The sequence below is a fragment of the Alligator mississippiensis genome, chromosome 3 (assembly GCF_030867095.1).
Source record: "Alligator mississippiensis isolate rAllMis1 chromosome 3, rAllMis1, whole genome shotgun sequence".
Lineage (NCBI taxonomy): Eukaryota > Metazoa > Chordata > Crocodylia > Alligatoridae > Alligator > Alligator mississippiensis.
The window spans coordinates 299223103-299250645 of NC_081826.1; the positions used below are offsets into that span (position 1 = coordinate 299223103).

The 27543-nt window shown below is 45.8% G+C and overlaps 1 protein-coding gene across 12 annotated transcripts in view; it reads right to left on the reverse strand.

Annotated features, from left to right (window-relative positions):
* UBAP2 (ubiquitin associated protein 2) overlaps window positions 1-27543 on the reverse strand; it is a 117064-nt gene that overhangs the window by 67522 nt on the left and 21999 nt on the right. For 11 of the 12 annotated variants that reach the window (XM_059725321.1, XM_019480041.2, XM_019480039.2 and 8 more), the window contains exons 2-6: window positions 19930-20069; window positions 10565-10642; window positions 8249-8359; window positions 3671-3824; window positions 1053-1130 (exon numbers count right to left, since the gene is read on the reverse strand). In XM_059725321.1, the coding sequence (XP_059581304.1) occupies window positions 1053-1130; window positions 3671-3824; window positions 8249-8359; window positions 10565-10642; window positions 19930-20028 (520 nt within the window). In that variant the 5' untranslated portion in view covers window positions 20029-20069. Of the gene's footprint in view, window positions 1-1052; window positions 1131-3670; window positions 3825-8248; window positions 8360-8720; window positions 8851-10564; window positions 10643-19929; window positions 20070-27543 lie in introns of those variants that run through there. The other variant, XM_019480043.2, reaches the window with a different exon arrangement.

Below are 27543 nucleotides of genomic sequence, written 5' to 3' on the forward strand. Positions count from 1 at the left end.
TGAGTGGTATGCTATGTATTGCTTTTATTAGCACTGCTGTTCAGAGAGATACTTCCGCAACAGATGTTTCTCTTCCAACCCATGAGATACCAGTACTTCCCATGTCCACTCAAAATCCTCCTACCCTGCACAACCCTAGAAAATCAGGACTCCCTTTGATCTCCAAGTCCTCTATAAATCTACCCCTTTCCCTGATCTCCAGATTCCTCCCCTATACTTCTTGACCCTTCTTGTCTTCCTCTGGCTCCCTCTACCATAACCCTTCCATGCTATCTTCCCTGCTAGATCATAGAAAGAAAACCTGAGAAGCACAGTGCTCCCAAGAAGATACAAAGCAGAGATGATGCTATGGGCATTACTGGGAGAATCCACTCACCAAGCTGCACTCCAACCTTGATTTCTAAGGGAAGAGCCCTGGACTGCCTTAGACATCACAGTTCACACTCAGCAACTCCACAGCAACACCTTCAAACCTGACTGCTGAGGGCAGTGAGGCGGCAGTGGCATTCCCTAAACCAGTGTTTCTCAACCAGTGGGACATGTCCCACTGGTGGGACGCAAAGGTCATGTAGGTGGGTCTTTTAACATCCTTAAAAATTTCCATTAATGATTAATATAATACTAAAATGCATGAAAATGTAAAAATACACTTCTTGGAAAAGTGGGGTTTTGTTTTTATCATGGTGGGACCAGGGGGTTTTGACAAAATGGTTGGTGGGATGCAAGGTGCAAAAGATTGAGAACCGCTGCCCTAACCAGCAGGTTATTTAGAGCTTGCATCCCAAGAACTGCATATGTCCGGGTAACTGGCAGATCTTGAATACATTAGTTTGCATCAGAACATGCCAAACAGGCTTGTGCACATTGTTCAAGTCACTTTGAAGCCAGGCATTTAATAGGAACCAAAGTAATTCTGGCTTAAATTCTGATGGAATCAAACGGCACAGACCGTGCTTTTCAAGTACCTTGTCATTAACAAATATAAAAACAACCTGTTATCGTCTTGTCAACGCACAAGTACCAACAGGAACAGACCAGCAACTCATCCTTACCTCTCCCACGGCCACGCTTGCCACGGTCTGAAGGCCTGTCTCCTTGACTGTTGTCCACTCCATTCTCTTCTGCTCTAACTGGGGACAAAAAACCAGAACACTGTCAAGGAATGGCATTTTATCTGAATATCTGTAAAGATTAAGAACATAAGGATTTTCATAGATCCATCTAACCCAGTATCCTGTCTCTCACAGTGACAGTGTAAAATGCCAAGAAGGGGACTGAGAAAGCTTTGTGGAGAATCTTCCACCTCTGTTTCTCCCCCATTGCAACTTTACGTAATCAGATTTGGAAAGTTCAGATTTTGCATCTGCACACCTGTCTCCCATACTCAATACCTACTGATGGATCTTTCCTTCAAGAATCTGTCCAATCCCCTTTTTGAATTGGGTTAACCGATCAGCCTCTACAATATCTTGCAGCAACGAGTTGCACAAATTAATTATGTGATTGGGAGGGGGGACCTTCCTCTTGTTAGTTTTAAACCTACTACCTAATAGTTTAATTTTATTTCCCTTAGTTCTAGTACTGCAACAGGTAGTAAACAATAAGTCCCTATTTATTTCCTCTGCACCACTGACTATTTTGAAAACCTTGTTTTGTAGGTTTTGGAGAGAAGGGAGAATACCAGTTTGTGTAGCTAACAGTTTTTAACTTGAATATCTAAAAAGGAAACTAAATTGCTCCAGACAACGGAAGTGAGCTGCCACACAAGGACACTATGGAAGTATCTTACACTTGGATTTGGGCGCTAACTTTGGGCACCCAAGTTGGAAGATTTTAGACTAGAGCCCTGCATTGGGTGAAGTGGCAGACAGGTGAGTTCCTGTTGTAGCAGAAGCCTCAGGAGTAATTAATTCTGAGCCAGCCAGACCCATGCAACCCTTCCCCACACACTGCTGACTAGATAAAGGATAAATCCATGGCTTTGCCTTTCTTTGGACACAGGCACTACGGTTTGAGCTGTGCCTCTACTGTTCACATTATGGTTGGTCCCTATAAAAGAACCAAGAGACACAAGGGTAGGCAAAGGCTCCTTTCTTGTACTGCTTTTGCACCGAACACCCACAGAGCCTTTATATTTAACATCTGTCAAACAGACTTTGAGAAAAGCTCTATATGTTTTGTGAAAAACCTCTGGCTGGATGCGCTGAAAAGCCAGCTGCAATCCAAAGGAAGGGCTCCCTAAAGAAAAACAACAACTTTCAGCATTTGTCCTAACAGTTGCTACTGCTCAAGTGAAGCTGTGCACTGCATAACTTGGATTCACAGAATTGCAACCGAGACCCGACCTAGGCACATGTAGGGGTGGGTGGGGAGAGCATGTCTCAGAACCTAGACCTCATCTCAAAATCCTCAATTCCAGTTTCAGAACAGAGGCTAAAATCTGATGGCCAAGGAACATCTGCCTCTGGCAGAACAAATTCTGAGCTGCACTTTGTTTTGGTGACTGATATTACCCTGTTTGCCAACTGCACGTAGAACAATCTCATTAATATTTACCTTCTATCATCTTGCTGTTTAGTGATGAACCAGCATCTGGCTACTTGCTTCCTCCCCACGGGTTCTTACACCTCACCTTATTGTCTAAGCAGCTCCTAACAAAACCAAGGGGGCAAGGATGTCATCCAGTCCAAGGGACTCCAGGAGGAACCAGGAACTCAGGGGCAGGACCCGCTACCAAAATCTGGGGTGCAGAGCCCAGTTGGGGACATTTCAGCAGCCCCATTTCATTAACCGCAGCAGTTCCGTGACACCAGTAACCTCTACTGTCGGAGGCAAATCCAGGTCCAGCCAGTGGGGAGCCCGGCAAACCAGATCCGATGTGGGGGGCCCAAGTGAGTTTGGCATCCCTCCATTAAACACAGGGACTATGAGCAATTTAAGAAATGGGTCAGAGATCATGGGGGACATATAACACAATGGTGGCCTAATTAATTACCATCTAAGCAGCAGAAACACTGTTGGCAGTAAGTCAGTCCTCTTACATTTAAAAATATTTGGATTCCTCCCCTGGAATACACGATGGCCATTTCAATGATGTTAAGTTCACAAGGAACCCTTTCTATTTATGGAGAAGCTCATCTTTTGTGCAAGTGTGCACTCATAATAAAACCCTAGGATATATCATGGCCTTTTCATTTTCCCTTAGGGGGTAAAATATGCCACAGAATGCATACCACCCTCAAGCACTCCCACTCTCCCAAGTGGGAGTAAAAATTGGGTATTTTTTCATTAAAAAGAACATACAGAAAATGCATCAGCTCCATAGTGACGTATCTGCTCTATTAACACAGTCTTACAAAGGCTCCATTCCAAACCCAATTGCCAAACAGCAACTCACAAAGGATCAAGAAATCAAAAAGAGGCAGAAAGGGTTTAAATGCATTCAATTTGCCTGTGAAAGAAACCAAAAATAGAATGCCCTGAAACCAAGACACGTAGCAGCACCGAACACATTTGCAGCCTAAAAAATAAACATAGTGATAAGTCAGTCGTGCTGATGCTCTGCCGACTTGCTCCCATTAAATCCTCTCTGAGCTGAGCTGAGAGAATTTCAGCTAGAAGGAAAAGAAAAAGCAAGCAGAGTGTTTAAAATTGAAGCATCTGTGCTTACACTCTCGGCCACGGCTGCCGCCTCTTCCTCGCCTGTTGGAGCTTCCCCGTCCACGGCTCACTTCTCTGTCCCCACGTTTTTCTCTGTTTTCTTTGTTTTCTGAACTTTCCTTTCCAAGGCTTTTCTTCTTGCCCCCGACGGTCTCCCAGGAAGTCTATTTTGGAGAAAAGCATTAGACACCACAGGTGAAGAAGCAACGAGCAGCGACTGCTCTGCAAAAGTCTCTGCCCCAACCCCCCAGTTTGTAGACAAATGGATATTTTCACAATTCCACAAGACTTTAAAGATGGTAAAGTACCAGGCAAGGAGAATGCCAAATCAACTGCACCTTGAGGGGAGAATTAGGGTCTATTGCTTTTGTCAAGAGCGGCTTCCCATGAAAAAACAGGTAGCAGATACATTTGGCATCTCAAATCCTGGTGGCTGTAAAGCTGCTTTAAATAAACCTGTTTACACAACATTGGTTTTTTTTAAAAAACAAAAAACGACCCGCCAAGAAGCAGACTGTTCTGTCAACTGCTTCTGTACGTCTGCCTGAGAAGCGAGCATAGTGCTGAACCTCCCTCAAATAGAGAAGGGGAGAATGAACGTGTACACACACATGGGACAGCACCGTACCTAAACTCTTGGCAACTCCGGGCAAACTGTTAGTATCAGGCCCCCCTTCATCAGAGAGGATGATAATCATCATCATCATCACTGTCATTAACTTCACTACTTTGGGGCCCCCTTTCTGTCTGGGCCCCGGGCAGCCGCCCGGTTCGCCCATGCCTGTCTGGCCCTGACAAGGGAGCGAAAGATCAATGGGCACGAGCAGGCAGTCCAAGGAAAATCCAAGGAAGACAAGAGATCAAAGCCTGAACATCACACCTCTGCTTTTAAACTAAAAAGGTCATTAGCATAAAAACAGGATTTGCATCAGGCCTTATGCAACATTTGTAGGAGTTGAAAAGGAAACAACTAACAGAATCTGTTCAGGAGAGTATGGCAATGGATAATACTTTCTGCAATTGTCTAATTAGGCCATTATGCCATAGTTAAAGGGAAGAAAATAATTATTATTAGCACAGTATTAACATGCTTGGCACTTTACCTGCTTGAGAGAATATAGTCCCTTGCCTCTAACAGCATCCAGTCTAGACAGACGATATATGAACAGGCAGGGAATTTACGCATGAAAGCAAAGTTAACAGCAACAGCTATCTGGATTTTGGATAGAAGTAACCTCAACACATGCACTTCCACCAAACACAACAAAGGCAAAGTTTGGCTGCCAGTAACTTAGGTCCTGCCCTCTCTCTCCTGAACAGCATGTGCAAAAAAAGTGTGTTGAGGGGGAAGTACAACTCAATTTAGCCATGGATGAAAAAGTCTGACATACTACAGAGCCAATTCAGGTGAAGCACAGCAAGAACCTGGATTCAGAGTTGCTCAAACAGGATATCACATGGTATGTAAGGGATATTAGTTCATACACAGTGCAAAACTTGATTCCCACCCAATGCTGGAGAATTGCCATAGGGTTGCAAGTGCAACGGCAAGATGAAAAGATGTTTGATGCTGAAATCCTCAAAGAGTTTTAAACGCATCACCAAGAAAATGCAGAGAACCCAAGAATTAGTCCTTACGGGTTTAATTAAAATGGGCTGGGTCTCAAGAAGTGTTGCCATTAGGGTGCCAAGATAGAAGATATGTACATGAGTGACAAGAAATTAGTTCATGACAAACTCCCAGGGCCCTTTAGATTATTTCTTTATCACCTCCAGAGTCACAAAATTAGGCAGTGGGGCAGGCTCAGGTTACAGCCAGTCAGGTACACGTCTCCACCTTGCATACCCCATCTCAAACCAGTGTGTCAAGGAGCAGGCAGGGCCACGCAAGGCTTCTCTCTGAGCAGTGCTCTTGGTTTTGCTCTCAAGACAGGCTGGACATTGCTTTGGAAGGTGGCTTTCCATTCTTTCTGTGGAGCCCTAACAAGTGATGTCCCCCAAGCAGGGAAAAAGAGATGTGGTCCTAGAAACGGCTCACTTTCTTCTCACCAATTCTGGTGAAATCTCTACTGGGGGGGGAAATAATTCCTAAAGCAGCTGCCCAAGTGTCGCTGAGGGTTAAGCAATAAGTATAGAGCGATGGATACATCAGGCCCTTGATCTCCACAAATAAAAAGCTTTTCAGATAACTACTGGGGTGAGGGGGATTCATTAAGCTATTTAGTGGTATCGAGGCAAATCAGCAAGGACAGAAACCTGACTTTCTCCAGGAATGTCCTCCAAAGCAGACATTTACGTTTCCCATTGGCAGGAGAGATTTCAGAGGAGGCGAGCCAGTGATAAAACACATCACTGCCAACCGCAGTCAGCTAAGTAACCAAAGTTTTCAACTGACACTGTCCAAAGCAGCTGCATGCCTGACCTTGAAAAAGTGTAACAACCACGGCCTTCTTTGATGAAATTGCTGGTCATATCTTAGGTGGGAGGATGGATAGTTTGAAGGACCCACTCACACTGTAGCAAATAAAGCAACTAGTCAGGCATGAGAGAGAGAGAGGGGCTGATGAAAGTAATACACTCAACTAAACAGTTCGGCATGCAGAAGTATGCCCCACTTTCTCTACAGGCTTCAATGCCCCCAGAATAGATCATCAAAACTGCTGGAGGTGGGGAACGCCAATAAAACAGTCCCAGACATCTCCCACACTGTATGGAGGCTCAAGACTCAGAAAGCAAAGAGGTTTACCGACAATGCTGAAAGGAAAGGACTACCAACAGAACTGTGAACCATTTTCTTGTGCTTTGTTGCCATCTCGGCCACATTATTTCCTTTAAATTCTCTCTCCCCCCAAGCAAAAAACACAGTAGAAAAAAGAACCAAGGTTAAGCTGCAGAATAGGGGATGAGCAGCAATCTTAGCACTAGACGTCACCTCCCAAAAATCGGTACTACTCCCACCAGCTCGTCGCAGAAAACCGTGATAGGGTAGGGTGGCCCAACGGGGTGCCCATCTTAGCATCTGGCAGCCCAAAATCCTCCCAGAAAAAAAACTGAGCAACACCACCATTAGAAAAAGTATTTCACCACTTTCTCATGATATAGAAACCTCATGTTTTTCCTCCTTTTTCTGCTTTCTTGACTTCAAGCCTCTAAAGCACTGTAATTCTACAAATACGTGTAGAACATATAGAAAATTATACCTGCTTAACAATGCCCAAAATCCTGTAATGTCTTTCAGCAAAAGACTTCAGAGCACTGCTCAGTGATACATGAGGAAAGCTCGCACTTCACCCATCACTGGTCTGCTTCCCCACTATGGTAAATGACATGTTTGGAGAGGCTTCCCAATGATGAAAGGGCTCTGCTGAGTAATCAGAGTGCCAGTTATACTGTTCTAACTTGCAGACAACCAGCTCAGACAGTTTCTCAAATTAGTAAGGACAATTCACGAACAAGGAAATAATGTGTTAATAATTAATAACTTAATACAAATAGTCAAATCTATTTGTATTATCAAGGGAAGTATTTTCGACTTGAACACTAAGACTGCTAAAAAATATAAATAAGATAGATACCCAAGAAACTTATTCAAGGAGAGCTGATTTGTGCTGGAACTGATTTAACCCACCATTTGTGCAGCAAGCGCACCTCTGCTTCAGAGGATCTCCACTCTTAAAGCAAAAACGCAGACAGAGTAAGACCAGTGATCTGCTTAAGAATTTCCTTTGAACTAGAAAAGGATCGCGATCTGTGATGCTCCCTGTACTTCAGATACTGAAGCTAGAAAACTTCTGCTCTCAGCAGCCTCATACGTCTTAGCACTGATAAAGCTCAGGGGATAAAGGAATGGATTTGGGTTTAGAAAGTAAGTGAAGTCCAAGTTTCCTTCTTCAGTAAGTGGAGATGAGGAGTAGACTGTCCCGTGTTATATAAAGTTTATAAAATTTATGAAACAGCTTCCCAGAAACCACTTCAACCACAGCAATACCATATATTAAATATAGGTTTAAAGATGCCTGTGCTTTCTTCTGTAGAAAGGGTCCATTCTCATGAGCATATTAATGAAATGAGCAGTGAGCTATCTGCCATGTCCTGCTGTGGCATTATCAGTTTTGATAAACTCCTTGGGACAGGGACCTTATCTTAATTTTAAACCTGCAAGGTACAATATGGATCTATGGAGATGTACAATTTATCCCTTGCTAATGAAACTTGATCAGCCAAGGTAAAAACAACATTTCTTACCCTGGATCATCTTCATGGGCCTGAGACTCCACACCGACTACAGACAAAGCAGCACAAAGTAGGACTGAATTTGTCATCAGCTACCAAATGCAGTAGAGGAATGGAAGTGTTACATGCACAACTCAGCAAGAAAGCAACAGGATAACATTTTTAAAGCTTAATTTGATTTCCAAGGCATGTGTGTATGCCTTCATTTTTCTTTGAAGGGGCGCTGGAGGGAGAGAAGAGAGCGAGCACAGGCTCTTGAGATCAAGTGCTTGAGCTTACCACCAGCTCACTCCCGAAAAGTGGGGCAAGGACCAAAACAGAAGTAAGCAAATTTCATTCACAGACAAATCCTTACTGTGTCTGAGCTTCCTTCCAGCAAGATGTTGATTGCTCTGTTCACATCCCCATTACAATCATGTAGTGCCACTATGCACTCATCCTGGTTCTTCCCCGTCACTTCCATCAGCTGGTAAAAAAAAAGTGCAGACATGTTCAAAGTCATTGTTAGATGAAAACAGGCAAGAATTAGTGCAACTGCAAATATCCAGAAAGCAAGCAAGCAGCTTCTCTATCAGAGATTAAAGCATATACGCCTTAAACACAGCATTTCAGTTAAAACTGTTTGACCCCTAAAAGTCACCTCAATTTTATATCCATTAGGACAAAAACACAAGCTCCTAACTGGTGACCTAAAAAACTTGACATTTGCCAAGATCTGAGCTCACATTTCTGGATTTCTCTGATTTTTATTAAGTTTGAAATTTACAAGCAAATGTACCAGGACTATCACGTATCCAAAAGTTACCATACAGGTAGGCGATACAGACCTCCCTATGCAGAGCTTTGAAATCCTATTTCTTTCTTCACCCAAAAAAGATTCACATAAGCTAAACAGATGCATTATATAACCTTACAGGGGAACACAGATTCTGACCCACACTCATCCATTGCTTTGACCACTAAGCTCAGTTATTACAAAGCAGAAATCAGGAAAGGGAAAGAATGCAGGAAAGGGAAAGAATTTCATTTATACAGACAAACTGGTCTTCATAAAAGAAAACTAAGAAATGGCCCTGAAAGCAAGGGAACAGATATAAAACATTCACTCTGACCCATCCCCCCTCCAAGGAGGTGGACTGCTACATTCGGCCTCGGCTGAAGGCTGCTGTCTGCACTTGAAGGGTAACCCCAAAAGCAACACACTGGAGCTAGTGATAACATCACGAACAGCCCCAGCAGTGTAAAGAATTCAGCTCACAGTTCTGCCTTGGATGTCAGCTATGTTATCAGCTATATCTGGATAATCAGAAGGCTAAGTACGCGTGCCCAAAATCTTGGCATGGATGTAGGAAAGGAATTCATGCGAAGCAGCTTGCTTTCATAATGCAGTGATTTGTAGCATTAAGCCTAGGCATGGTCTTAATGACCTAGGAGCTCAGGGCTGTTGGCTTTTTTTTTTTTTTAAATAAAGCTTCAGTTCACCTTTAAGCTGTTTAAACTTGCACTTTTCCTGAAACGCAGCCAACGTATTAGCAAACTTGGTTTACACAGGTGATAAATGCTTCCTATGAGTGCATATGCAGAGAAGCTGAATACATTCTTTATCCTACGGATTATGAAGTACTAGCAACTCATTGAAGGAACACCATATCTTAGGAGACCAGGGTGTGAACCTGGGTTTGCTGGCTAAAAGATGATCTATATAGGGAAATCTGTCAGCATAAAGTATACTGCTAGCATTATGTCAGATACCCTCTTCATGGTGTAAGAGTGCCTCTTTCTGCTCTAGGTGATGTCACTTTAGTAATGGTTTAAACCAAACCAGAAATAGTCACTTTTAGTCCAAATGCATGAGTGTTCATATAAGGAGTTATATTAGGGTGACTCCAGAAGCAGAATTAAGTTGGTAAATGTTCATACGTTGACAAGCCCCGAGGCTTAACCCTGACAATTTCAGCAAAGCAACGGCAGAACAGGACAAGCGTCCAGGAAAATCTGGCTCAGGCTGGGATTCCTCGCAGGGTTCTGCAGTCTGAATGGCTTGCTGTATGTGGACTGCTCTAGATGCAGGCCAGAACACTGTTTTACCCATGTGCACTGTGAATGTTTCTTTTGAAATGAGTTTGCTGCATTGAGATTAGGCTACACAGTGCTATAGCTTTGGAGCATCTAGACACTTGTGCATATGGCACCTATCTGCTAACATAGCAGGCTGTGACGTCGGTGCTCCAAAATCTGCATGAGCAGGTGCTTCCCCTTCTGAGTGAAGTTGCAAGGGCTGGCTCCAATTAACAAGGCCCCATACCTTCCAAAATGTGTCCACCTGGAAGACCACCCCTCCTCCCCACCCCCTTGTCAATACAGCCATAGCTGTGATCAGCAGATGCACTTGGGTTCGTTTAAAATGGGAGCTTTCTGGGTAAAGCATTCTCCAGGTGGGATCCTGTGTTCTGGAATTTACTTCTCCAGCAGGAACACTGCAAGGCCTTTTCTCCCACTCTCTTCCCACACACACTGGACTTAAAGGGATGGGTAGAAGACTGAAGGATACAGTTTGAGGAGGGAGCAATTTGTCTGAAGCTGTCAAAAGCTAGAGCAAAACACAGGCATCAAGGACTAGAATGAAACGGCATATAAAACCAACGTGCCAGCAGTAACACGAAAAACATACTTGTTTCACTTTATCTTCAAAATCTGCATCGTTCTTATCATAGATCATCTGAGCAAGGCGAATCTGTTCCGCTGTTGCCTGAAACGTGCAAACATCCAGTAAGGTTCTCAAGGAGTTACAGAAAAGTTACCCATAAAACACAAAACACTTGCGTCTCCGTCACTCCCAACAGACACCATTTTTGCTTCCTGGATTTTAAAGAGAAAAATAGAGAATAGACTTTGAGGTTACATGGAGAACAAAATAAAAGCAGGCCTCATCAGACTGTCTTTAAAATCAATGGTTTTAGTGTGGCAGGAGTAAACCTCTCTACTCAATACCCATGACCATCAGGGAATATAGTTCAAGGTCATCATGTAAAAAAGCCCTGACCTAGTAACAGGATAAAGCCGCTTGGCAAGTCCTGGCTTTCACCTAAATTGTACCTGCTACACTTCTATGTCACAAATGGCTTCACAAGGAAATGGTGTTACACAGGTTTTAAAATAACCTCACCCTCTGGTCCTTTCGCTGTCCCATCTACTTACAGCTCTTCAGTGTTACTACCAGGCATCTGGACTGTGCTATAAACATAATCTGTTAAGGTTTCACTTGAACTACCTCCCTTTTTTTCCCCCTTTCTAAGCTAGAACTTGCTTCCTTTGCCTCAAAATATTTGGCAATGGCCGTTTCAATTGGAACATTTGGTGCCCTGGACAACAGAACCAGACTGGCAACTTGTCAGACGCCTTAAGAGCCACATTGGATCGGCATAACACAAAGCAAATTGTAGATGCCTGTCTTTTTTAAAAACAGATCAGCAGCCCTGAGATACTAGTGGCTCCCATCACGCAGGGCTAAAGTTTGATAAATCACATGGCAGTCAGGGATCTCCTCTCTCTACAAGCAGCACCTCCAGAGGAACGCAGAAGAGGACTGCAAGACCACATTTTACCTGCTGGCCTTATGCCACTGCTTCCCTAAGATGATCGCTGTAATCTGCTGGAGACAAAAACTGAGATAGGACTGGGATCCCAGTCATATGCTGATGCATCGAGAAAGACTTCTTGGTAAAAAAGGACCCTTAGTTATCAATGGAAGAACATCAGCAAAAGCCTAATGCTGATGTTGAATCTTAGGACTGGAAAACCATCTTCAGAAAGGATTCACAGCAGAGACCCACTCTTTGAGAGCCTGAGTCAGTCGTTACTTTCATGAAAAAGACTACGCTGTTAGGAGTTTGCCGCAAAAACAAGCTTCCGAAGGGGAGAAAGCTATCACTTCTGTGACAAGTCTAAACATTGAGAAGGAGAGTCTAAAAATTGCTCTCAACAGAGATCTCTCTCAGCTGCTGCTGTACTGAGCAATCGCTGCAGCTGTCCCAATTCCTTGAGGAAAGTGTCACTTGCAATGATGCGAAGTCAAGTTCCAGGACAATCGCGGCTGGTTCATGCAGTACTTAGCGCTTTGTACTTTGCATTTTCAAGGTGCTATGCATAACATATTCTCACAACCTCCGTCAGTGTCAGGAATAAAAGTATTCAGGAGTTCTCAACTCCCAGTCCCACGTGCAATGTAACAGACCACGCTGCCTCAATTAAAATACATGATATTCAGATTAGAAGACTAGCACATACACATCTAACCAAATCCAAGAAACGGTTAAAAATACTTCTTATAAGTCTACTAATATTTTTAGAGAAAGAGTCCTGTAAAATAAAGCCCAGGTGCTCAGGCTTATCTAGTAGTACAGTACCCCTGTGATACCGAGGCACCTGCTGTTTCCTGGTTACTACAGACCTTGACACTAACATGCCAGTGAAAAACTATTTAGATAGCAATCAGCAAATAATGGCATCCCTGCACAGAAAGGATTGCATATTGGAAAGAAGCAGCAAACTAGGAAGGTTAACTCCCAATAATTCCTTAATATTTTTTAAGAACTAAATGCACTGTTAGAAGGCAAAAAGAAAATATTATATTTGAAATATAATATAATACATGACGGGTATCTCCAGTCCACCTGCATATGTAAAAGCTCTGCCCACACTAGGATTTTTCTGACTTGTAAATTTCCAATGGACCCAACACCAATAGGTGTCAAACCCCTTATCTGTCGTGTAGACAGGGTTCAAGCATTTTACCACAGTTAGATCATTGCCAGATCACTACAAGTGAAGATGCACCGATTTGGAATTAATAGAGCCTATATAAACACACACATCTATACAGACACACACAGGACACGTGCAAAGTCCTGCACTTAGGACACAACAATCCCATGCACCAGGACAGGCTGAGACCAACTCGCTAAGCAACAGCTCTGCAGAAAAGGACCTGGGGATGATGGTGAACAAGAAGCTGGATGTAAGTCAACAGTGTGCCCTTGCTGCCAAGGCTAACGGCATCCTGGGCTGCATTGCTGGAGCATTGCCAGCAGACCAAGAAGTGATTCTTTCCCCTTTATCAGCACTGGGAAGGCCACATCTGCAGTCCTGTGCCCAGTTTTAGGCCCCCCCCCACTACAGAACGGATGTGGACACTTTGGAGAGAGTGCAGCGGAGGGCAATGAAAATGTTGTGGGGCTGGGGGACCGGACTGGTGAGGACAGGCCGAGGGAACTGGACTGAGTTAGTCTGCAGAAGAGAGGAGGGAGCTGGACTGTTCTCAGTGGGGGCAGATGACAGGACAAGGAGCAATGGGCTCCAGTTGCAGAAAGGGAAGTTGAGGTTATTAGACATTAGGAAAAACTCTCTCACAAAGAGGGTGGTTACCTAAAGAGAGAGTGGAAACTCCATCCTGGCAGGTTTTTAAGGCCCAGCTTGACAAAGCCCTTACTGGAATAATCGAGTTGGGGCTGATCCTTCTTTGAGCAGGGGGTTGGACTAGATCGGGGGTGGGTAAAATACAGCCCACAGGCCGCACGCAGCCTGTGGAGGGGCTTTGTCCAGGCCATGGTAGGTCCCTTGGTACCGCCTGGCCCAGGCACCATCCAGCAGTGGTGCGTCCTGCCACCCCCTGGGCACACAGCAGGGCTGGGGCAGGTCCGCGACTGAACTATCTTTCTAGGCAACCCAGGCAGCGGTGGCTCCAGCCCTCTGGTACTGGCAGAGACCCACATGCACAGCCCCAACCCGCCCTGACCTGCACCTGCTCCAGACTCGCCCACCCAGGTCGAGAAGCAGCAGCAATGGCACTGGACAGAAACTGCTGCTCAGCGTGGGGGAAAAGGGGTCCCTCCCCCTCGCCACTGCCAGGCCCTTCCTGCTGCAGCCGCCATCACCGCCGTCTCTGGGCTGCCCAGTGGCGCAGCAGTGGCAGCACATAGCACCCGCAAGGCAGCCCAGCATGGGCTCCAGGCAGCTGCAGCAACAACAGCTTGGTGGTGGCGAGGGGCTGCTTTTCAACCCGTGCTGAGCAAATTTCTGTCTGCTGCCGTCACTGCCAAGCCTGGGCATGCAAACCCAGAGCATGTGCGGGGCGGCACTGTGCACGCAGGTCCCTGCCAGTACTGCGGGGTTGGGGCCAGAGGCAGCGGCAGCCAGAAGGAGCCGCCTCCGTCCGAGCTGCCTTGAATGGCAGTCCAGCCACGGAGGAGCCCCAGCCCTGCTGCGTGCCCAGGGGGCAGCAGGATGTGCCACAGGCGGGGAGTGCAGAGTAGGTGCAGGGAGGGCCGGGGCTGTGCGCACATGTCCCGGCTGGTCCGCTCCAGCGAGGGGGAGTCCGGAATGGGTGCAGGGCAGGGCTGGGTGCTGTTGGCTGTGGTGGGGACATGCTGCAGGGCATGTGGGCGCTAGGCTGTTGTGGGGCTGGGGCGAGTCCTGACTGGTTCGTGGGGGCGCACACAGGGGTGGGGAAGGGGGGTCCCCATGCACACCCCACCATACCCACAAGCCTGCCCCTGTACACACATCCCACAGACACTGTACCTGCCCTGCCTGCCCCCCCAGCATGTCTCTGGAGGGAACCCTGCTCACTGCTATGGGTGCACACCCCAGCACATGCACCCCACATCCCCCCACCTACCCTCCCCCTCCACACACCCCACATATACACCCACTCTTCCCCACAACCCCCCCATACCCACCCACCCATATCCACATATACTCCCACACCCAATACATACACACACAACCCCACAAACTCCATACCCACCCACACCTACCCACAAACCCCATACCCCCCCAACAATATACAAGAGTAAGACTTTATTTTGAGCTATTATGCAATCACCTCTGTATATACAGCGCAAACATGCACAAATCAGGACATTTTTTATAAAATAAAATTCAGATGTGTTGTTGTGGATGTTTGATTTTTAGTATATAATTTGTTTTTTTTCCAGTTCCAAGATGGCAAACCCCCTTCCCAAAACCAGTACTTTCAGGGGCAAGGGGAAAGACTTCTGGTGACAAAGGTCAGGGGTTCGGGTGCGGGACTTCCAGTCCCAAGATGACAACCAGGGCGCAGGGCACCTGTCAAGGGACAGAGCTACCCTTGCAGCCCTTGACAGCTCACCAAAACTCATTAAGCGGCCCTCCAGCCAAAATAATTGCCCACCCCTGGACTAGATGACCTCCTGAAGTCCCTACCAACCCTAATTTTCTATGATTTCCAATGGTCATCTGGCTCACCTCTCTAGATTACTGGACCAACTTTTTTGGAACTGGTGTAAGACCTTTTTATGCATTTTTAATAACTGGCAATGTAAGCCACTGTAAGCCTTTTGGGGGAATGCAGCATAGAAGTCAAACAAACTTTATATTTGAGAGAGCTGTTAAAACAATCTCTCAGATCTGTGGAAGGACATTTTGTGCCCCAAACCTTGTATATCAGTCCTCTCAACTACAAAAAAAAAGTTCAATAAAAGATCTTGTCAAAAAAATCTTGCTTCTCTCATATTCCTTGGACTGTCACAGCTACAACCCCTCTCTATAGCTACCTTTGTATTAGCCCACAAAAAATAGTACTTTCATGTTAACCATGATTAAGAAAATGTTAACATGTTGAAACAGGTCCTCAGCATCCATACAGAACACCTCATCTTTGCAGAAACAATCAGTAAATAGTTAAAAATCCTCTTGAATCCATCTGCAGCTGCCAAAAGACAAACTTTGGTATGCCAAAAACACAAAATTAAGCAACAAGAACAGGCACAGATGAAACATGACAATGGCACATTAGTTTGATTGTGGTCCAGGGATGAATGAAAAGTGAAATGAAAATCAGCATGAAAATTGCAGGTGTTTGGGGAGCATCTAGGTTGACAGCAAACAAATGTAGATTTGGAAAAATGAATAAATGGTGACCAGATAGTGAAGTACTGTGTGTTTCTTTTGGCTTGTAAACGCTTCCAGAGAAAAATATCAATCTGAAGAAAGCATTCAAGTGCAGTATGCAGAGAGAACAGAACAGACAGTTCTTAAATAAGCAGCTTTTCAACTGACCAAACTAGCACCATTTTATGCAAGGGGAGAAAAGAAGAATTTGGCCACAAGACAGGAAAACCTCAGAAGGACTTACTGTAAACCCAGCTGTTCGGTTATAAAAACACAACTGCTCTGAGTAAAAACCACTTCCAAGAGTCAGCATGTTAATGCAAGCCACCCATCTGAACAAACTAGGGAATGCAGATGAGAAAGGGAAACTTGAGATTATAAACTAAACATAATAGGCAGGATTCAGCCTCTCCATATTACAAGTCAACCCAAGTATTGACATAGGCATCCTTTCTCCATGAGCCGTTTTAGCCCACTGCATTTCCAGGCAAATGGGCCTGTTCAGAGAAAGAGGCTCTCTTCTACCCAACAGAAATGGGGAACAACTCCTACAACAGGGTGAAGTTTTCCAGAAGTGCCCAGCATGGAGAACAGTGGGACCTGGCAGGTGTGCCGTCATTTTGGACATCTTGGTCACTGGCGCTTAATTTCTCTTTCCTCCAATCCCAAGGAATGTTGTTGGGGTCCAAAACAATAGGGAAATGGTCCAAGTCCTTCTAACTGAAAATAGGCTGCTTTAAAAGCCTCCACTGGGCCATCTTCCTTGCTACACTTCTTGCAAGGACACTCCATCCAACAGGGTTAGTCACAGAATCATAGAAAATCAGGGTAGGAAGGGACCTCAGGAGATCACATCTAGTGCAACCTCTGCTCCAAGCAGGACCAGCCCCAACTACATCATCCCAGCCAAGGCTTTGTCTACCCGGGTATTTAAAACCTCCAAGGATGGAGACTCCACCACTTCTCTGGGGAGCCTGGTCCAGTGCTTCACCACCCTCTTCGTGAGAAAGTTTTTCTTATTATCTAACTTCAATTCCCCTGGCTGCAGCTTGAGCCCATTGCTCCTTGTCCTGTCATCTGCCCCCACTGAGAACAGTCCAGCTCCATCCTCTCTTCTGCAGACTAAATCAGTCCAGTTCCCCCGGCCTCTCCTCACCAGTCCTGTCCCACAGCTCCCTAACCATTTCCACTGCCCTCCGCTGCACTCTCTCCAATGTGTCCACATCCATTCTGTAGTGGGGGGGCCCAAAACTGGGCACAGGACTCCAGATGTGGCCTTCCCAGTGCTGATAAAGGGGAAAGAAACACTTCTTGGTCTGCTGGTAACGCTCCTACCAATGCAGCCCAGGACGTCATTAGCCTTCTTGGCAATAAGGGCACACGGCTGGCTCCTGTTCAGCTTCTTGTCCACTGTCACCTCCAGGTCCTTTCCAGCAGAGCTGCTACTTAGCCAGTTGGTCCCCAGCCTGTACTGGGTACATGGGATTGTTCCCCCTTAAGTGCAGGACTTTGCACTTGTCCTTATTGAACCTCATGAGATTTCTTTTGGTCCAATCCTCCTATCTATCAAGGTGTCTCTGAAGCTTAGCCCTGCCCTCCTGCGTATCTACTCCCCCAGCTTGGTGTCATCAGCACATTTGCTTGAGGGCGCACTCCACCCCATCTCCCAGGTCACTGATAAAAATATTGAACAAAACCGGCCCCAGGACTGACCCCTGGGGCACTCCACTTGATACCAGCTGCTGACTAGACATCGAACCACTGACTACTACTCTTTGAATGCGATGATCCAGCCAGTTTTCTATCCGCATTACAGTCCCCTCATCCAGCCCGTACAGCCTTAGCTTGCTTGCAAGAACGTTGTGGGAGACCACATTAAAAGCCTTGTAAAGTCAAGGTATATCACACCCACTGGTCTCCCTGCATCCACAGAGCCTGTCATCTTATTACAAAATGCAATCAGGTTGGTCAGGCATGACTTGCCCTTGGTGAATCTATACTGACTGTTCCTTAATCACCTCCAAGTACTTAGAAATGGATTCTTCAAAGATCCGCTCCATGATTTTTCCCAGGACTGAGATGACTAGTCTATAGTTCCCTAGATACTCCTTCCCTTTCTTAAGATGGGCACTATATTTGCCCTTTTCTAATGGTCCGGGACGTCTCCCGATCACCATGAGTTTTCAAAGATGATGGCCAATGGCTCTGCAATCACATAGAGCAACTCCCTCAGCACCCTTAGGTGCATCCCATTCAGCCCCATGGACTTTTAGGTGTCCAGCTTTTCTCAATAGTCCCTAAATTGTTCTTTTGCCACTGTTGGCTGCTCACCTCCCCAAAGTGTGCTGCCCAGTGCAGTAATCTGGGAGCTGACCTTGCCTGTGGAGACTGAGGTGAAAAGGGCACTGAGCACTTCAGCCTTTTCTGCATCCTCTGTCACTACGTTGCCTCCCCTATTTAGTAAAGGACCCGCACTTCCCCTGATCCTCCTCTTGTTGCTGACATACTTGCAGATACCTTTATTATCCTTCACATCCCTTACTAGCTCCAGCTCTTGCATTAGTAGAAACATTGCCAGCAGATCAAGGGAAGTAATTATTCCCCTCTATTCAGCACTGGCGAGACCACCTCTGGAGTGCTGTGTCCAGTTTTGGGCCCCTCACTCCAGAAAGGATGTGGACACAATGGAGAGAGTCCAGCAGGGAGCAATGAAAATGGTTGGGGGACATTTCTTGTGAGGAGAGACTGAGGAAACTGGACTGATTGAGTCTGCAGAAGAGAAGACCGAGGGGGATTGAATAGCAGCCTTCACCTCCTTGCCGGGGGGTGCAGAGAGGATGGAGCTGGGCTGTTCTCAGTGGGGGCAGATGGCAGGACAAGGAGCAATGGGCTCAAGTTGCAACAAAGGCGGTTGAGGTTGGATATTGGGAAAAACCTCTCTCGCTAGTAGGGTGGTGAAGTAGTGGAACAGGTTACTTAAAAAGGTGGTGGAATCTCCATCCTTGTAGGTTTCTAAGGCCCGGGTAGACAAAGGATTGTCTGGGATGATGCAGTTGGGGCCGGTCCTGCTTTGAGCAGGGGGTTGGACTAGATGTGACCTCCTGAGGTCCCTTCCAACTCTTGTTTTCTACAATTCTATGATTCTAATTCCAACTGCACTTTGGTCTTCTTGACTTCATCCCTACATGCCCAAGCTGTCCAAGTTTCTACTTCTTATAAACTTCCTTTTTGTGACTGAGTTTACTAAGAAGTTCCCAGCTAAGCCAAACCAGTCTTCTGCTGTACTTGCTAGTCTTCCTGAACATCAGGATGGTTTGTTCCTGTACCCTCAATAAAGTTTCTTTGAAGTGCAGCCAGTTCTCCTGGACTACTCTCCACCTCAGACTGGCTTCCCAGGGGATCCTGTCCATCAGTTTGCTGAGCGAGTCCAAAGTAGCTTTTCTGAAGTCCAGGGTCCTTACTCTGTTGCTCTCCTTCTTTCCTTTCCTCAGGATCCTGAACTCAATCATCTCATGGTCACTGCTGCCCAAGCTGCCATCCACTACTACATTCCCCACCAATTCTTCCCTGTTTGTGAGCAACATCTCAAGAAGAGCATGGCCCCTAGTTGGCCTCTCCAACACTTGCACCAGGAAGTTGTCCCCAGCACTCTCCAAAAACTTTCTGGATTGCCTGTGGGTTGGGAAGACTTGCTCATGAGCAGCAGGCTTTCTGGGTCCTGCTGCAGACACTCATCTCAGTCACTGAGAAAAGCTATCACCACCTACTGGGGGTGCTAACAGTAACCAGAGACCCTTTAGCATCACGAGTCTCACATTTGAAAGAGCTAAAGTTTGTGAGGATGTCAGAATATCTCGGGCCAAAATCTTGGCACCAGGGTAGAGACCAATCTCCTGAAGAACACAAGATTCGTGTGGATCTCAGGGGCCCAACCAGCAGGCAGTTTTGCTCAGTACCCCAAGAGCATGAAAACACGAGCAATCAGATACATTCTCTACATGAAGGCAAGGCTTCTCTTCATGCTCCCACTCTCAGCCTTTACCAAGCTATAGAGTGGGTACTGACTGTAATCTTACTCAACCTGGAGAGAGGCTATGCAACACGTACCTGTACTACTTGTTTCTGTGGTTGTGTTGGCTGTGTGGTTGAAATCTGCGTCTTGTCCCGAGTGCCCCGGGTACGTTCACTGCCCACCGAAGTCATCATATACAGTATATACAAAACAAGGTATGTACAAAATAGAAAATCTGAAAGAAAAGAGGAAAAAAACAACAAGTCAGTTGGTTCACCCAAAAAACTGGTTCAGATAGGCTACAAATGCAACGGTTCTCAAGTGTATGTATATCATAGGCATGAAGGAGTGAATTAAATCCATTGCCTGGGGGAATCTGAAACACCCCCTTCCTGCCAGTTATTCAGGCCCATTACCTGGGCATCATTTTCAACTCCACCTCTCCCCAGGTCTGCACATCAAACCTTCACCCGATTCTTGCTGATTCTTTCTGCGTATCATTCAAGATGCAGCCTTTCCCATTCATCCACCAAGCAATGCACTCAGCTGTGATCACATCACACCTTGCATTGCTGCAACAAGCTCCTTCCTGACTTTGACCAATGCCGTTTCACTCTCTCTTCAGAAACAGTCCACTGGAAAAAAAGCACTAGCCTGGAAGCCAGGAGACCCAGGTTCGATTCCCTGCCCTGCCACTGACACCCTGTGTGACCTCAAGCAAGTTTCTGTGCAAGACCCATGGAGGAAGCGTGCTCACTGCAGGTTTCACCAATTTACTTACAATCTGCAATTCCCCTAATACTCTTGACCCCAACATTGCAATAGTGTTAGTTTATTCTGTGTCTATTGTCCTAATGTAAAGTCTCTTTTCCTGGGTCATTCCTTTTAACCACGTCTCCCCTCTCTATCACACCAAACTACATGACCTCACTTTCAAAGAGCTTCACAGCCTGGCCTGTCTCATTTGCAACTAAAAGGGGGCCAGCAGATTTTCATTTAATGGCGTGATGGGATCTGATCCCTAATCCCAACAACCATGCCTCCAGACATGCCGCATGTCAGGAGGGGCAATTCTTGTGACTGGGGATCAGATCCCAATTAAGCCACTGCTAGAAAGGAGCCTGGGGCGCAGATTTCATTTGCAAGTGCTGGACAGGGGCAGTCAAGTAACTCCTGCAGTTGCAAACCATTGGACTTCCCTGCTGGGACCCTGGAGCCTCTCCTCTCTCCCAAAGCCCCACAGACATCTAAAGACTGTGTATGAAGTTTGACTATACATGCAGTTTTAGACATCCCAGAGCAAGGAGATCCTGGGATCAGAGAGAGGCTGCTGGTGTACCAGGACCTTTAAAAAACTGCATGTGCAGCAAGCACCTGTGGGGCGAGGCATGGAAGGCTGCAGGGCACAGGGGTTTCCAAGTTTCTGGTGGGGGGAAACCTTACAATTCCCTCCCTCCGCAGCCCATTTTTAGCATTAGGACCAGGACTATCCCAGTCCCAGTGCCAACCCCCACCCCTCATGCTGACTGTCCGCATCAGGAGGAGCGCGCTAGACGTTCAGTTCGTGGTGCTATATGCACAAGGCACAAAGATGTTCCATATGTTTTGTGGAAAAACCTTTGCAACTGGGTTGCCACTTCGTAGCACCATAAATCAGCTACACATGTAGCACATACTATTTGTGGCACAATTAACAGGCTAATAAAACCATAAATGTAGAGTATGCCAGGGGGTCTAAGACACTGATTCATACCTCCAAGATGCCCATGAAAACAGCCTTCGAAGCCCATTTCTTACGTTTTCAAACAGGCCCATTCATGTTTCCACTGTCACTCCAATGCTTGGAAGCATTTTCTAAAAGCCCCTGTAATAGTAATTTAATATTCCCCTTGCAGATATTCTCCAAAAAACCTTGCCAACAGTTCGATTGCTGGTATCTCCAACTGACTGACTGACCAATAATGAAGATTTCCCTGGCCTTATCTGCCTGAATCTTATCTAGGTGCACACCTACACACAGCTACTTTGACGATAAAGACAAAAGGACCAGTTCGATGCTTGAAAATCTAGGAGCATACACAAACAGCCTATCCTTATGTGTAGCTACAGCAGCAGTATGCACAAATCAAAAGCACAGTTGCATGCCTAACTGCTAAACAGAGGCCCACAGTGTTCAAGAGCCTTTTTAGAGATTAACTAATGAATCCTCTTCTACTCTAATATTTTTCATCCTCTTACTCCTTTTTCATGTATAATAAATGCAACTGTGGTGAATAAAGCATGACCTCAGCCATTAGAACTTCTGTTGCAATAGTTAAAACATTCAATAGATTAAGAGAAAGAAATATTTCCATGAACTCTTACATATGTAACTGGAAAAAGGCTGCCTTTACCAGGAATTGACTGCAGCATGATCTAAACAGGAACACTGTGTTTTACCTGACTTTATCTGCCAAAGCTAATCTGTTCTTCAACATTAAGGCAAGCTAAGTTTGACTACCAGCTCTGGCCTGTATAGACCTCCAAAGCAACTGCATTTTCAGAAGCCAAACTTAAAATCCAAGCTCATCTGACAGTCCGGACCAAGCGAAAATGAACAAACTTTGCAACAGTGAGTACTCTAGGAAGTGGACCACTTATGTGCACTACCTAGCCTTGGAAGTCAGTGATCCCTCAAATACACACTGTATTCTCTCACATACAGCGTGCTCCAGAATAAGAAACATCTTGTTTTTGAAAGGCAGAGTGAACAACGAAAAAGATCTGTCCTTGTAAGAAGTAACCGAGGCGCAGCTCCTGCACATTGGCCTGCTCCCTGTGAAGACTTTACTTCCAGTTTCACTCAGGAGATGCTTAAGCACCAGAAACTGTTGTTACTGTATTGCCTTGCTTATAATGTGCACCACCATTTCCAGCAGCTGATTTTGAGGAACTGGTGTGTGTACATGAGGACAAATGGCGTTACAATGTTTTTCAAGTGGTTTAAAACTGGGGTCTCAAATTTATCCTAGCCAAACCGCATGGGCTCCCCTTCCAGGCTGGATCCAAAAGGCCACATCCTGGGAGCTGTGTGGGTCCAGGGGCACGAGCTACACAGAGTCACATCTGTGCAGTGTGGGTCCAGGGGCACGCAGCTGCACGGAGCTCTGGCAGGCAGCAGCATACAACAGCACGGAGCCACGTGTTGCACAACAGAGCCACGTTTAGCTCTGTTTAGATCTGTGCTGCTGCACACTCCTGGCTCCTCCTGGGCACACATGCCCCCAGCTCCACACTGCAGAACACAGCTCTGTGCAGGCACACATCCCTGGACCTACACTGCCGCACACCCCTGACATTGCCAACTGGCCAGAGCTGCACACTGCCAGGCAGTGGCACAGAGCTGCAAGCCGGCACATCCCTGACTCTGTGCTGCTGCCTGCCAACATGGAGCTCTGGCCGGGCTACAATGTCAGGGGTATGCAACAATGCAGAGATGAGGGGCAGTGCACCTCTGGTAGCCCACCAGACTACCAGCAGACCAGATGCAACAGTTCTGCAGGCCAAATCAGCCCTTGAGCTGCATGTTTGACACCCCTGGTTTAAAGGAACTGTTTCTTTCTCCCTTCCTGTTCATTCATCATCTCTTTACCTTGAAAAATTATCTCACCAGGAAAAAAATAAGCAAGGTAGCAGCCCTCTGAATTTCAAAGCCTAAGCTTCGGTGGACTAATATATCTTTGAGTCATCTCTTCTGGCCAGAACCTCACAACTCGAATCCCGCTGAGGAGTGAGGAAGGTACTGCATGCACAGCACCTGGAAAGCATATGACTATTTTTCACAGATAAGACCAGCAGCATCAAACTGGAGCACCTGAAACTAGTCAGCCGAAGCAAGGTCAGACCAGGGGTAGGCAACATCTGGCACAAGTGCCACGCACAAAGCTATTTTGCTTGGCATGCATGCCTCTAGGTGGGTGGCAGGGAAGGGGCCGAGGCTACACAGCCACAACCAGGATCGGGCCCCTCGTGGCTTCCCCATCATCCGCCCCTGGCTTGCCAACATCTTACAAGTTGAAGTTGCGGGTGTTTTTGGCACTCTGCCGACCCCTGGGTCAGACCGTTTTGATTTAAGACGTGCTGCACACCTGCAACTCCAACGTAAGCTGGATGCTCAGCACGCCACGTCATTCCTTAGGGTAACTAAATAGATTCTGGTATTTAAACTTAGACTAACATTTCCAATGAGTTACTGAATCTATTTTCGTGAAATAAGGCTGTCTCTATCCTGGAAACATCCACTTCTAAAATATGGCAGAGGCACTACATTATAACATCATTTCCTTTGTCTGTAGAGGCGCAAAAATAAGTTACCACTGTGCATTAGCCTTCAGATCCCTAGTTTAACATACGGTTCCTTAATGGAATATAAAATTTTCCCAGCCCACACAGACAAAAAAACATAATTTTATGACACTGCTGTGCTACAGCTGTTTCGAAGTCACATTTACTTTTCCAGCGTAGAGTGTTTCTTAAAAAAAAATGCACAAGCATGGTTTAAACTCTTGGGGAATCAATTTGCAAAGCACAGTTTTGCCTGCCAGTCGAACACAGCCACACACTGGCAGCGTTGGAGTTTTAAAAAGACATGTTAATCAAGGCTTTTAACCTGGGCTAACACAACTCTTCAGAACTCAAGTTGACCCCCTCCATCCTAGCCAGCTAGAGGGCTTTATAATGTAGATCAAGACACAATGAAGCTTAAATAATACCTATCCACAGTTCTTAAAAATATAGTTCAAAGCCCATGGAGATGCAGAAATAAAGCTACTGTTTCAGTATGCATTCTGGTAGCCCCACAGTGTAACGGGCACTGTCCAGACATGCACACTGGAAGTCGATCCTACCTCTAAGGAGTTCGTGCTCTATGAAGCCGGGCCCTAATTTTTCTGGTTGCACCACTAGACCCTGGGTGCACTGACCAAGGATGTATATCGTCCCTTCTTGTGTTAGAAATGCATGATTTGCAGTTCGCTAGGAAAAAGCCAACACGGCTCCCTAAATGCAGCATAGAAAGGGCCCTTTGTATCACGTGTGCACTGGAATGTCGCACATTGCCACAACCGTTCCTTGCCGCGGTTTAGTACACACAAGGAGGGCAGACACCTGCTGCTTTCTGACTGTTGTGTTGCCTGGGTATTTTTAGTATTAAGTGGATGCTGTTAATTTTTCAGATGTGGTTTAACAAGAGTTTCCCCCCACAGCTGGCTGCTTCTTCAGCTTGATGCTGCAGGTTAGTCAAATCTGTTTGAGAGCCCGTTGCCATGGGAATGATGAGGATTGTCACAACTTCAAGCATCACCTCTTGACAATGGATCAAGTGGGGGGACAGGATGGGCTAGAAGGGGCAGAGCCCTTGGTTAAAGAGCTGTTCAGAAAAGTTGCCAAACCTGACGCAGGGATGTGCGTGTGCAAGGATAACCCGTGGCGAGGTCTGGCCCACTGTTGAAGTTCTTCGACTGCAGTTAGCGTCTGACCTTGCCAAGGCAAATATTTCAGATATATCACTGCTCCAGCAAGCAACCCAAACAGAGACAGATTCACATTAAGACCCAGACCCTCACAGTCTAACCGCTGTAGGAAGGGGGGAAAGGGGAGGTTCAGAAACTGCTTAATATAAATCACGTGTCACGCTTTAGAACAGTAAACAAAAAAAATGCCGGGTTTTAGCAATGAAGCGATTTCAGCAAATCATCCAACACAAGTTAAGATCTCATTCATTTAAGAGACAGTAACTGTCACTAATAGAAAGTGATTAACTAATTAGAAAAGCAACCTTACTTTGGCAGACTCCTTTAGCTGCTCGAGTGTTAAAGGAGCTCCTCTGTCCTAGAAGAGATGGACGAAGACCAAGCCTGAGCACCCTCACAAAGAAAGCAACACACAGCCTTCCTGGTTTTGCAGAAGAGCCTTCTCCCCATAAGTAAGGCCAAAGAATTAATTTAAGAAGTCTCCAAGTAACAGGGGTTGAACAACTTAAAAAAATGGAGATCAGGGGAAACGATATAAAGAGAAAAATGCAAAGTTTATACTTCGAATTTTTGTGTTAGGCACGTGGGACAGACAATGAGTCTGTGATCCTTAACCAGGATTTGTAAAGTAGTACTAAAATTATAGGTACTGCAGCAAAAGAAGAATATTGGCATTACATTAGAGCTGCAATAAGTGTCCCATACTCTTGCTTGATGCCAGCTTCTCAATTTATGCCCAGTTTGGGTATTCCAACCCTCCATTACCTTAGAGAAATGAACCCTCTCCCCCCACTCAAATCATGTGCTACTCATCCGAACACAGGGCAATTTCTAAGAATGATTTTCTTGTTTTTTCTTTGTTTTGGGGGGCAGGAGATGGATTCAAAAGGGATAACTCTGAAGAGCTTTTGGGGTTTTTTTTTGGAGGGACGGGAGTTTTTTTGTGTTATTTTAACCAGTTCTCCAGTTTCTTGGGTCTTTTCTATAAGTTTGCTTGGCCTACAAATTCAACACGTTTCGCTGGCCTTGCTAAGGCAAGGGGGCTTCTAGTGTTTTTCAAGAGAGCTAGAAGTAAAAATAGAAAGATACAGGATACACGATGGACTGTCTGTTATTAGAGGCTCATTAGAGCTGGGCCAGAAGGAGGAGGCACAAGGAAGCGCTCTCTGCCCAGGCCAAGAATAGGGTGATGTTTTCAAGGGCAGACTAGGCAGCAAGGAAGAAACTGGGAAACAAGGCACTTTGCTTACACAGGACTATACTGGTTACAAGAGACATTCTGGTTAGGGACTTGCTTTCATCAGCTGAAGCAAACTTCCTTTGTTTGCTGTTTCACTTGCTTTCCTGAAGTAGGCTCAGGGCAGCCTTTGCCTTGGATTCCCTGTACAATGAGCTAATAAAAACATTGTGCAGAGATATCTCTATGCTTTAAAAAGGCAGGATGAAGTGAATGGTTTTTTAAGACCATGCTTAAACCAAACTATCCAATTAAAACCCCCCAAAACTGCTTCCCCTGCAAAATCCTACCCGGAAAAGTCCGGCAAAGATATTGGCAGGCAAGGTTCTTTGGGTAGATGCGATATCTTTTTATCAGACCATCTGAGTAGTTGGAAAAAAGTTCTTTGCAAGCTTTTGGGCACAATCACTTCTTCAGGCATAGGAAGGATGATTGCACTCGAAAGTTTGCAAAGAACTTTTTTCCAACTACTCAGATGGTCTAAATTAAAGCTCCCACATCTACCCAAAGAACCTGGCCAGCCTATGTCCTTAGGCCAACACAGCGACAACCAAAAACGCCAGCAAACATATTCCCTTTTATCATTGCTTTCACTGTCACTGGAAGTCCTTACTCTGCCCAACTACTTATTTTACCCCATAAGTTTTTTGGGGGTGGGGGGGAAGTTACACACACAGGACAAACTAAAAAAACCTACCAAGACATTATTAAATAATATTTTGGGTGTGCACTGGCATACACTGTAAAATTAGTCAATCCAAAACGAACACGTGCACACCAGTAAGTATAGTTCATATTTGATTTAAACAGTGCCTAGGGAATTAACAAGTGCATGTTACCACCTACTTATTAAAACCACCACGTTGAGAATTTAGGGCAGGGGTGGGCAAAATTTGGCTACCCAAAGGGTTTTATTTGGCTCAGCCGCTTAGGGAGTTTTGGTGAGCCGTCGCGAGGGGCAG